We start from the raw sequence: 12,874 nt of genomic DNA, 5'->3' as shown, positions 1-12,874 counted from the left end.
ATGGCTTATACCTTTCAACCTACATGGTATTTAACCTACAAGGCGATATAGCTGTGTGTATGGGTGTGTGTGATAGAGAGAGAGAGAGAGAGAGAGAGAGAGAGAGAGGAAGGTACGTTGCACTTATTTAGAATGTGTTAACTCCAATTTCTGGGCAAATGTGAATTAGCTGGAGGTTAGTAGGGAGCCCTATCATCTTAATACACAGCCCTCAATATTGCTGAAGACTTTTTCCTTTCTGGCTTTCATGTCACTTAGCCATTGTAAGTAAGATGGATTTGTCCTACTTCTTCACTGTACTGTGCTTCTCATCCACCACAGGTCTGACCAGCGAGGCCATTGGAGGAGGAACGCCACGTGACAGAGGGGTGCCAATGTTATTCTTTACGGGTGTCAAGACCCTGTCAGTTTGTGAAATAAATATTGGGAAACAACGAAATGCAAAAAGCGACCTACTACGACAGCTCTGCGATCTATGGTGGATATCCCTACCAAGGAGCAAATGGTTTCACTTATAATGCAAGTCAGCAGCAATATCCTCCTTCCTCATCTCTGCTGGAAACTGAATATCATCGACCTGCCTGCTCCCTGCAGTCACCTGGCAGCGCAGTGCCCCATCACAAGGCCAATGACATCAACGAAAGTTGTATGAGAACCATTAACAGTCAATCAAACCAAGCCCCGGTCATTCCCGAGCAGCAGCCCACACCGCAAGGGCCGCCACCCTCTGTGTCCCCACCACAAACCACCAGCAATGCAGCCACAGCCTCCTCCAACAAGGCCACAAGCATCACCTCACCTACCATGTCAAAGCAGATTTTCCCTTGGATGAAAGAATCCCGACAGAACACGAAGCAGCAGAAAGCGGGCAGTTCGAGTTCAGGTAATTCCCTGCCCCGCACTGGGGCTCTGGCAACTCTGCTAAGGGCTTTACAGGTTACTCTGAGAGGGATAGGGTTAACTCAGGGAGTGCCACCGGAGCAGCAGCGTGTATGTCTTGGGCTGAAAGGGGTTAAAACTGCAAGGTTTTAACCCTTGTTCTGGTGAGAGAGGGAAGGAGCTGGTTGTATGTTTCAGCATTATGCTCCCTGGCTGCTCAAAGTTCTTGTGTTAAATAATTCACCTGTAGCAGGCAACTTGGTATCACTGTGCCATTACTACTTACCTGCAGGTCTGTGCTATATACATGTATATACTTATAGGCACTACTAATTACAGAAATACCCATTGCTATTATTATCTTAATGTTGATGATCGTGGTTCTTATTAAGTTTGTTATATCAGACTAGTTATATGCATTATTTAATCAAAGGCCACTGTTATTATGTCTAAAAAAAAGTATATATCTTTCACTTCTGATTATTGCTGCTATAAAACAATGAGCTACAACAGATGTAAAGTGATCTATTTCAGTGCAATAGAGAAGGGGATTGTTACTTACTTTTACTTTAAGGCCTACAGCAATTTATAGCTTTCCATCAAGAAAAGATACATTTTTTAATTTTGTATGTAAGATTTTAGAAGCAGGCTTTTGAACCAAGGAATGAGCTTTACAGATGATCTTTAGCAGTGGCATGTTATTTATAATGTACACAGTTAAACATGCCTGCCATAAGAGGGGAACAACTAATGAGTTAGATTTTATGCCAATGTAAGTAAAAGGTATATAATGCAGAAGTATAGCAAACATGGATCACACTTGCAGTTTCCTGGACTGTGGGTTTCTATTGTACTCACAGAGTTGATCTTTTTAATATAAAGTATATTTTTATGTTTGTATGCTATAAACAGCACTAAACAGAGAGAAACTCCAGTGAAATATGTATCAAGTTTCTTTCATACTGAAAATTTAAAGAGCAGTTTGTGTATGACTGTGGTAACACACAATTTTATACTATTGTAGTACCCTTACATCCTCTCCAGCTAATAACAGGTTAACCTGGGTCTCATGATGTGAAATTGAGGAAAATGCTGGTTAAATACATAATTTATATTGTGGTCATTGTGGAAAGCAGCAAAATGAATGTTATTGTTTAGTGTAAACACATAAAATAGAGCACCTTGATGGAACTAATAACAGCATTTGTATCACTGTGCATATGTGCTACTGAAATAGAGACAACACACTGCCAGGCATCTTCAGTGTTTGGCAATGACAATTAATTTTTTATACAATTATTTGAGGCAATTAGATTCCAGCTAATGGAGAAGTGCATCAGTGTAGGAGTGTACTGAAGCCTCATCTATTCTGATGGTTTGACAGTTGAGTTCATTTAAAGATTAAACATTGTAAAATCATATATGACATATTCCCACTCACAAGGATAGCAAAACACAACTGTAAATATTATATAAAGCTTTGCTTAATACACATGATGTTATTATCCACATGATGTGCATATAATTTTGGAATTTAAAGAGCTGTAAAAAATAAGTCTGAATTTTTATGTATTGCGCTTTAGAGCACAGGCAAGACACAAGCCTATGGGACATGGGCCTAAGGCTAAGGCATTGGTTAGGATGGCAAAACCTAAAGAGCAGTTAGGGAGAAAACAAATCCTTTTTGATATGGTGATATTGAATGTTTATTTGATCTGATATTCTTGGATCTGTGGTTGAATGACAGCAATGTTCTTACATGTTTGTAACCTTGTTATGTAGAAGAGTGTAATTGTACCTGCAAGCACTCTGCAGAAATTGGCAGTGTGGCGCAAAGGGGACTCAAACAATATGTAATGCTAATAACTTTATATTATACATGTGTTCAAAAGTTTCAGTGATTTAAAGATATTTATATATGTAACTGCAACTGATAGCAGTGTTAAACTGTCCTTTTCTGCACTCCTCTCTCTGATTCTTGAAACAATGTAGCAGACCTCAGCCCACCCCCAGCCTAGACAAATGTATAATCAGCTTGCTTCTGCTACATTGTTTCAAAAGTTAGAACTACCAGTGCCAATAATAGCAGGGGGCAGACAGACACTGCTTTCAATAGCATTTACATGTTAAACCACTGACAAACTGCAATATAGGAAAGTTGCTTAGAATCACATTTTTATTTATTAGGCAACATTTATTTCTTTGGGTATAACAACCCTGTGGATTCCATAGACATCAATAAAACTGACATAGTGGAAGCTTGACAAAATCACACACAAAGTTCAGCAGGTAGAACAGAAACATGTAAAACAAACCAAATGCTTTAGTCCAGGAACCTGAAAACATTGGTGGTATGAATATAAGGGCTATATACTTGTTATCATACTATTAGCAGCAATAGAATTACTATTAGTTTTTACTATTTTTATTCATGTGTTTGAGAAGAAGGATATATTTCAAATATACAGTAGGCCGGGATAGATTTTTTTGTACCTCTCTCTTCTTGTCAATAATGTGCTGTACCAGTTAATAGCAAATTAAGATGATTCCTCATTATATCTATGTGACAAGTGTTTGTCTTATTACTTTAGGAATTCTAGAAGTATGAAAAATTAATTAATGACCCAGTACCCCTCATTCAGCTCTTGTTTATTCATTTTATCAGTACGTGGTATTCATGGTAGTAGAAGCTTTATGTAATTGGTAATAAATTCATCCTAGAATTTAGGGTATACCTTTATTATATCCTTCTGGAAACAGACGTTCCAGCTTTTGCTTGGTATTGACCTATCTTGTTTTAGTTGAAACTGGCCACAGAGGTGCAGGTTATGAGTTATTGGGATTCACCATTTGGTTTGCTTGTCTGTTTGCATGACCAAGGCTGTTGCATTTGCACCACAGTTTGATCTGCCAATTACATTGTTAGGGGTTGGGTCAGAATACACTTTATAAAACAACTGAGCTGTATATGCCTCTAGGAATTGCTGCCCAGTTTGCTAGACCAGTGATTTTACACATTTTTCATGCAGCAGGCTTATTATCTGCCTACTATGTGTTCAGTAGCAGCAGGAGGATTATATTGAAATGATGATGATGTCATACAAACTATTGTATAAAATCTATAGGTAGGCTGAGCATAAACATTTCATGGTTGTTCTCTTAAAGCCTGTGTGCCTTGTCAGTCTTGTCCTACATAAACTGCACAGAAAGTATTAGCTCTGCCTTATTTACCCTAAGGCAACTCATGATTTCAACAGTGATGTCATAGTCCTTGCATAATGGCTTTATCCCTGACTGTCTTAGCAACATCTATGTTGTTTTTTTTTTCAGAACACACTACATCAGACAGAGATACATCTAGCCAACTGATGTCATTCTTTTTTGTGGCATGCCTTTTTTATACCCAACAGTGAGAGCTACCAAATAGCTTGCAATTGCTTTTTTATTCTTCACATACTGCTATAGCAACAGCACTCCTATTGGCTATAAATAGGTACTACATATATATTGTTGCCAGTTCAGAATTACTCCTAAATTAAAATGGCAGCTACCCTCATAATTGCTAATATTCTTCTTTCATTAGGGTTATTTATACAAAACAAAATGCATTGCACTAGAATCCCAGATTCTATGCAAAGGTTACCTTTGGCACTTTTAAATAAATGTGATTTCTGCACACAATATGCTGTACCATCATACTAATGTTTAAGGGGAAATGTTAATAACTTCCTATCATATATTTAACTTCCAGGCTACATTTTTGAGCTAAGGGTCAAAGTAATAACGTTTTATATATCACATGTGCTAGAAGATTTTTTTATTGCAGGCATTTGTTTTCCAGTGATTCTTGACAGGTATTTGTAACCTGTGGGTATGTGTTATAATTGTAACCCTCTAGTCTGGCCTCTCGGCTTGTTAGGGACCCACAGGCTTAGAAGTAGAACCTGGAATACTACATTTTGATTCTGGTGGATGTCTACTCAGGACAGCTATCCCAGGAGGGTAGAGCATGCAGTCTGTGGGACCTATGCTGCAATATTAATCACCACACAGGGGAGACCTCATTCTTCTCTTATATAGAGCACCAGGGGCCCAAATCGATGGCGCCTACATGTGTAGGAGATGCTGATTTTATAGAACCACAATCACTATCAGTATCCAGCATGTAAGGCATTTAGGTTTTTCCTTATGGTAGTAATAAGCGGTGCCAAGAAGCCCAGGTTCCAAAAAGGAAAATATACTTATATGCAATGCAACTATTGGGTCCTCTCTTGAAAGGGTTTCGGTATTTATCTGATCCAATATACAGGGATGCTGAAGAGTAATTAGTAATCAATGTAATTATGTAGATCATCTGCAGGAGAGTATTAATGTAAAATGCTTGCCAAGGGACCAACAAATGCTGTTTAGTACCAAAGTCAGGTTCTGAGCAGGAAGCTCCTGGTAATGTTTTCGAATAATTTTAAAGGTTTGTGATCTTTAATATTTTGTATGGTTTCTGCAGGTGAGAGTTGTGCTGGAGACAAAAGCCCCCCGGGGCAATCCTCTTCCAAGAGGGCCCGCACTGCTTACACAAGCGCTCAGCTGGTAGAACTGGAAAAAGAGTTCCACTTTAACAGATACCTGTGCAGACCCAGGAGGGTGGAGATGGCCAATCTGCTCAACCTCACCGAGAGGCAAATTAAGATCTGGTTTCAGAACAGGCGAATGAAATACAAAAAGGATCAAAAAGGGAAATCCATGATGACCTCTTCAGGAGGGCAGTCACCATGTAGGAGCCCAGTGCCGACTCCATCTGTTGGAGGTTACCTAAACTCTATGCATTCTTTGGTAAACAGTGTCCCCTATGAGCCTCAGTCTCCCCCAGCCTTTAACAAACACCACCCTAGCGCGTATGGCGTGCCTGCACCCTACCCAAGCCCCCACAACAGCTGCCCTCCCCACCAAAAGAGATACAGCGGGACTGCTGCGGTCACCCCTGAATATGAGCCACATCCTCTCCAACAAAGCAGCGGAGCTTATGGGAATCCGCATGTACAGGGAAGCCCCGTTTATGTAGGGGGGAACTATGTGGAGACCATGACTAATTCTGGACCATCCATGTTTGGTTTGTCTCATCTCTCTCATTCCTCATCGAACATGGACTACAGTGGAGCCGGACCCATGAACAGTGGTCACCACCATGGACCCTGTGACTCTCACCCTACATACACGGACTTATCTGCTCACCACAATCCTCAGGGAAGAATTCAGGAAGCCCCCAAATTAACACATTTGTAATGATCGTGGAGACAAATATTCCCCTTTTTTCCTACTTATTTCTATTTTACTTTCCAGTAACCCCCTTTATTTTATATTCAAGATTTTGCGTGAGTGTGTGTGCCAGTAATATTCAGTGCAAGAAATACTGGCTCTTTCAGATATAACATTGTGGCCCTTAGGAACCCGATTTGGAACAAGTCTTTGTATTTTATTCGTCTCTTTTATCAAACAGGGTATAGCAACAATTTTTATATGGGGAACAAATTCTTCTTACATGTGAATTTGTTTGCACATTTTCTTAACCCACAGGGAACCCATTTAAATTATTATTGCACTTCTATTCAATTGCTAGCCAAATATTAAAAAAAAACGCTTGAACAGGGACATCCCGATCCATAATTATACGTGTAAATCATTTAATGTGTGTATTCTGCTGCATATACTCCGGTTAATTTATTATATTTTCATGGAAAAAAAAGAATCAACAAAACTATCGAACTGTTTACATCTTATTTATCCCATCCTTCATATTTATAAACAATATATACCCTTGCTATTCAGGTCAGGCTCTGGGCCTTCAGTTAATGGCACAGGCAGTGCTTTTGAAAAAAAATTCTCATTAAAGATGCAATAAAATCTGAGAGAATATTAAGATGAACCAGTCTGTATATTTTCTCTGAATCTGTTAAGGGAACACACGCACAGTTACACGGTTTGAATTCAATGCAGTTTATTCACATATGGATTTACATGAGTTTTAATAGCAGTTAAAGGTTATAAGATGAAGATCAGGTAGGTCAAAAATGCAAATATGAAAGAAGCCTTATATTTTTATTGAAAACACAGAGAACTTTACTAGCCAGAGGGGGAAAGAGAGCAAGACACTGGGTATTATATAGCAGAGCTGAGGGAGTCTGACAAGATCCCTGTGAATGCAGTTGCTAGTGATTGATAAGATGGCCGATAATGAAGGTCCGGTAGGTAATAGCTCAGGCTGATGGCTGCTTACGCCATGTTGAGGTTTTGCCAGTGTTCCAATCTGCAACCCCCCTCTCACAGGCGCCTCATGGAATGGCTTCTTTCTGCCTCTTCAGGAAAGCTCCTTTGAAAGAAATTGTGCATTTTCCTCCTACACTTTTCCTTCCAGTGGGAAAATAGACAATTCCGTGGGTGGTTTTATTGTGGAAGGGGAAAAAAAACAAACAATGATAAAACCGAATCTGCCATTGGATGTGTTAAAAGAAAGCACAGTCATAAGGGTTTTAGCCTCTGTCTATGATTGTGTGTAACAGGGAACATGTACAGGCACATAAACACATATTCATGCACATATATATACACACATGGTCTCTGGAAACCCTAGATCCATTGTTCAGCAGCACATCTAGGGAACACAAAGAGTGTGTATGTACTGATATATGTGCATGTGTGTGTAAATGAGTGCTATACTATATATGCATTCAACCACATGTATAAATACATATATTTACCCCATCACACATAGATATATAAGGACATTTACCTACACAGTGGCACAATAGAAATGCAGCTGTGCTCTCATAGTTAAAAAAGAATTGTATTTTACATGCTGGGTTAACTTGCCACACACACACACACACACACACACACACCAGTGTCTTTAATCTGAATTAAATACATACCGAATGTATCTGCATATGTGCCCCACTGTTTGGGTTTGGCAAGCTTAGATACAAAAGTAAACGCACCCAGACGTGGTGAAAGCACAGACTGTATAAATGATTTATTAAATATTTACACATATAAACACCCATGTTCATTTTGAAATGGCTACTATTATTTTTTTCTCCTCTATGTTTTTAATTTATTTAAATGTAAGGTTTTCAGACAGATTCCCATGTATCTGAACCTTAAACCATAACGAATATCGAGAATATCTGCTATGAATGTGTACTTTTACTAAACGGGTTCATGTGATGCAGATTCGTTAGAAGGATATTAATGAAATAATCTGTGAATCTGGAAATTATTTTAATCTGTTTTAACTTGAAAAAATATATGAAATAGCCTTCCCTGTATTTAAATGACCTACCTATATTGAACGCTTCCATAGGAAAAATATACAAATACATGTTCCAGTTCTAACATTTATCAGAATATATTGACTTTGAAACTAGGTCGATTCAGAAATATGCAATACAGTGTGTAACATTATAGTGCTTAGAAATATTCTCCGGGTCTCTTTCATCCTCTCCCGCCTGAGCTGGAAATTAACCAGATATACCACTCCAGTGCTGTATTTTGTTTCTAAACTCTGTTTCAGGGTGTAGCTTGCATTTCATACAGAAATATATGATATAGAAATATATGATTTGTTCTATCCACATTTATTTGTTATCCCTGTTAACACAGGGATATAAAGAAATACATTAGATATATTAAAAGCCAGTGGCACCCTTTAACTACTGAGCCACTTATGCGAGGCTGGGCAGGAAACATAGAATATACATTTTTCCAATACTAGATATTAAAATGATCTTCAAGGGCATGTTTTTGAATTGAAGGGCACTTTGTAACACTTTATTGGCTTGCATCCATATGCTTTTTACCCTAGACTGGAATACTGAACGATTAGAAGGGTTTATTATATTCTGCTGCTACACAGGATAAGAAAAATGTTTTCAGATGCACATCTACCCATTATTTCCATATGTAGGGTAATGCAAGGGGATTGATATCTGCGCACAGGGAAGCGCTTTGTTCCCCACACTATTAGGTTAGAGAATAAGGAAAGGGAATGTGTTCAATACCCACACCCACGCACATTTGGTAACAAAGCAACATTGCATCTGGCAAGTCTTTTCCATCTCCTAAACCCACTCCCCTGGACCATATTTTAATTCCCCGTTCTCACCTCTTGTTTATGAGAATAAAACAGAAAGGAAGGTGCCATACCTGTGCCAAATATCCAAGCTCAATAAAGCATGAGAAGACAAAATCCATTATTTTACTTAGTATTTCAGTCTCCCAACTCCTTTCCCAAGTAACATTTGATCTTGGAAGAAACAAGAAGCTTTAAATGTGATCTTTAGGGCCAGTAGCTGTCAAGCCATTTGGCAAGCAAGATTGATCACACGCAGACTTCCTCCCAGCTTTGTTTGGAATAAAAGCAAGAAAATTAAAAACCGTCCATCTAACAACTGCGTTTGTGTTCCCAGAGACTGAAACCAATATTTTTTTTAAAAAAATTGGATTTTTCTTCTTTTGCTTTTGTTGCAAAATGTACCGAATATTCTATCGTTACCGAATGTAGTGTGTAAAATACCTATTGTCTTTGTGTGCTTTGAATATTTCTGCAAACATGAAGGTCTATGGCAGCAGAGGAACTAACAAACCAGCATTCACAAGGTAATAGCATGAGGTTGTCTAGGCAGTACTAAATAATGGAAACCATGATGCATGTGTATGCGTATATGTGTGTGTATGTATAAATATATTCATCAGTATATATGCAAAAGTGGGCATTAATATTACAAACACGCATTTATGTATTTATGTATGGAAGTTTGCCTTTTATGTACATACCTCTATGCATAAATATGTGGTTGGCGCTCATAGTACTTATATGTATATGTGGGCTCAAATGTGTATACACAAAAGAAATATAGTTACCTGTGCGTATGTTTGTGCACCTAACTTCCAAAAATCAAAAAACATATACATTACAAGTAACATAAAATGCAAAATGTAAATGCTATATATATATATATATACACACTCCACACTCTTACTAAAAGACACATTTGCAAGACAAAAGATTATTATTATTAGAGTACAGTAAATAACATTTAATCACAAAATGTTAACTTATATGATGCCATAAAAGGTGTTTATTAGTGCTGTATTAGTCATAGTGCAAGCAATAGTACAGTATTAAAAGCACTCACCTTATCCTGTCTATTCACTGAGCAAAGCCCACTACCTTTGTATTACTTTAATGCAGCAAGAAGCTTTCCATTAATAGTTCAGCCATTTTGCGCTGCAGTGAGTTTCTCCCATGTAACACACACAGACAGGATCCTTCTCACGCTTCCCATATGTGCCAGGGCTGGTAACAATGGGCTCTGCTCCCATCCAATTGTTCTCTGTACAGTAGATGAAAAAATATATATAAAAAAAATCCCTATCTCGCATCAGCCCCCTACAAACAGTTAAACCTACTTTCCCAAGGTAATGGGGAGCAAATGAGAGTAGAATGTGCCTGGGTGAAACTTCTTATGTATGTGAAATGATTGGGTCTTTTGGTGTCAAAACTTTGAAGATTAATGGATTACTTTGTTAATGACTTAAGGCGTCAGATTTTGGTCCTTAAATGATTTGTGAGGTGTAAAACGCCTTCCTGACAGACAGAAACAATGCAGAGAGAGTGCAGAGCAGTGGCGCTACCAGGCACAGCCAGCTTAGCTTAAAGAGCAACAAAAAAAAAAAATAAAATAAAATTCATAGAGGATCTGTATTCTTATAAATGGAAAAAAGTGTCAATAAAAGCCTAGCTGGCACACAATGAGGCGTTCCTTCTTGACTTTTTTTGGATCAATCACACAGACAGTGGCTTCTTTTGATTAAACCCCAAATTGTCATTGGGCAGGAGCAATCATGTGACAACCAATTCGGTCCAATTTCAACCTTGTCTCCATGAATTCAATAGTTTAATAGTAGCACAGTCCCCATACGGCTGTAATCAGTGAATTAGAAAAAAAACACACTGGCAAAAGGATTTTTATGATTTTTTTACCCCCTCGTCGTTACGGGGCCTTTAAACGTAAAAGTAAGGGCTGAGTTGTTTAAAGGGCTTGGAGGAGAGGGCCATGAATTACGAATTTGAGCGAGAGATTGGTTTTATCAATAGTCAGCCGTCGCTTGCTGAGTGCCTGACATCCTTTCCCCCTGTCGGTGATACATTTCAAAGTTCATCAATCAAGAGCTCGGCGCTTTCACACTCGACACTCATTCCTCCTCCTTTTGAGCAGACCATCCCCAGCTTGAATCCAGGCAGCCACCCTCGCCACAGCCGGCCCAAACACAGCCCAAATGGGCACGGAGACAGCCCGGTGCCAGCAGGATCCCTGCCTCCGGAGTACCCCTGGATGAAAGAGAAAAAGGCTTCCAAGAAAGCCCCTATAGCAGCAGCAACAGCAGCAGCAGCAGCCAGCGCTGCCCCGGCCACCACAGCCTGCCTCAGCCACAAAGGTCAGTGTCCAGCCCCTGGGGCTCATCTGCGGACATCGGGGAGATTTAAATCGCAATTTTGGGGGGATATTGTAAAGAACTTCTCTACCCAAGTTGGCTTATCCCAGTGACCTCTCTGCATGCCTGACTTGCCAGTAACCCACATGGGGGGGCTTCCAATAACTGATGTAAGGGTTTCTCTGATTAGTTTATTTTTTTAATATCCCACATTACTTTTTAATTGGAGATTTTTTATCATATATTTTTTTATTTTTCCAATGTCTCCTACTGACAAAAGTACGGCACAATGGAGTTTACTGCATACTGGGCGGCCATTTTGTTGCAGTGTTATCAATATATGTGTACTTGAAAATTACTTAGTTCTGCCTTCTCCCGGGATGACAGTGTGTGTTGTTTTTTGTGGTTTTTACAGAAATTATTGAGATCCAGGATAACAGCAGTGGGGGATCGAGGCGATTAAGAACAGCTTACACCAACACCCAGCTCTTAGAACTGGAAAAAGAATTTCATTTCAACAAGTATCTGTGCAGACCGAGGAGGGTGGAGATTGCAGCCCTGCTGGATCTGACCGAAAGGCAGGTCAAAGTCTGGTTCCAGAACAGGAGAATGAAGCACAAGAGGCAAACCCAGTGCAAAGAGAACCAGAATGGAGATGGCAAATTCAAGCATCTGGACGATTCTGAGAAGGGAGAGGAGGAGAAGGAGAAATCCCTATTTGAACAAGCCTTGAATAGTGTCTCTGGGGCTTTACTGGAGAGGGACAGCTATAGTTTTCAGCAGAATGCCTTAGCCCAGCAGCAGTCTCACAACTCACACAATGGAGATTCCCAGAGTTTCCCTGTATCGCCTTTATCTAACAGTGAGAAAAATCTCAGACATTTCCAGCAGCAGTCGCCCACAGCCCAGAACTGCTTATCAACAATTGCCCAGGACTGTGCAGCTGGACTCAACAATGATAGTCCTGAGGCCTTAGATGTGGCTTCTCTCACGGACTTTAATGTCTTCTCCTCGGATTCCTGTCTTCAGCTCTCAGACACAGTCTCCCCCAGCCTGCCTGGCTCTTTGGACAGTCCTGTAGACATTTCTGCCGACAGTTTCGATTTTTTCACAGATACATTTACTACTATAGACTTGCAACATTTGAACTACTGAAACGTCCACCCCATTAAATAGTGAATTTATTTTTATGTTAAATCCAGTACTGTTTTTTACGTAAAAATGCCCATTAGGTTCAATTTCAGTTTTAACACCCGATTCAGTTTCGAAATGTTAATCCAACACCATTGAAAGCAATAACCGAGGCCTCTAAGAAAGTGACTTTTGTCTGAACGTATCTGCACTTTCTTTTATTTTTCTATTGCATTAATATGCGCTGTCATATAAGTATTTTTGGTAGAATAAATGAGTATTTGCCAGAATTTATTTTCATTTAATCCCTTCCTACCATTTTGCCGTTTTTATTTCATTTAAATGTAAACTACTTTCTATACCAAAACCCCTGTCC

At 39.2% G+C, this 12,874-nt stretch overlaps 2 protein-coding genes across 9 annotated transcripts in view; both read left to right on the top strand.

Annotated features, from left to right (window-relative positions):
• The window catches only part of hoxa3 (homeobox A3), a 45,353-nt gene extending 38,554 nt beyond the window's left edge, over nucleotides 1-6,799 (top strand). For 7 of the 8 annotated variants that reach the window (XM_031903233.1, XM_012964321.3, XM_012964323.3 and 4 more), the window contains 2 exons: nucleotides 322-883; nucleotides 5,384-6,793. In XM_031903233.1, the coding sequence (XP_031759093.1) occupies nucleotides 439-883; nucleotides 5,384-6,159 (1,221 nt within the window). In that variant the 5' untranslated portion in view covers nucleotides 322-438 and the 3' untranslated portion in view covers nucleotides 6,160-6,793. 8 annotated transcript variants of the gene reach the window in all.
• A 98-nt stretch (nucleotides 6,800-6,897) lies between these two features.
• Nucleotides 6,898-12,803, top strand: hoxa2 (homeobox A2). The gene is made up of 2 exons (XM_004915399.4): nucleotides 6,898-11,370; nucleotides 11,783-12,803. Exons 1-2 carry the CDS (start codon nucleotides 10,989-10,991, stop codon nucleotides 12,520-12,522), a joined length of 1,122 nt encoding a protein of 373 aa, XP_004915456.1. The 5' UTR covers nucleotides 6,898-10,988; the 3' UTR covers nucleotides 12,523-12,803.
• The last annotated feature ends 71 nt before the right edge of the window (nucleotides 12,804-12,874 follow it).

Source organism: Xenopus tropicalis, chromosome 6 (assembly GCF_000004195.4).
Source record: "Xenopus tropicalis strain Nigerian chromosome 6, UCB_Xtro_10.0, whole genome shotgun sequence".
Taxonomy (NCBI): Eukaryota; Metazoa; Chordata; class Amphibia; order Anura; family Pipidae; genus Xenopus; species Xenopus tropicalis.
The sequence above is the reverse complement of the archived record's forward strand: the minus strand, read 5'-3'. Positions and strand labels throughout refer to the sequence as shown.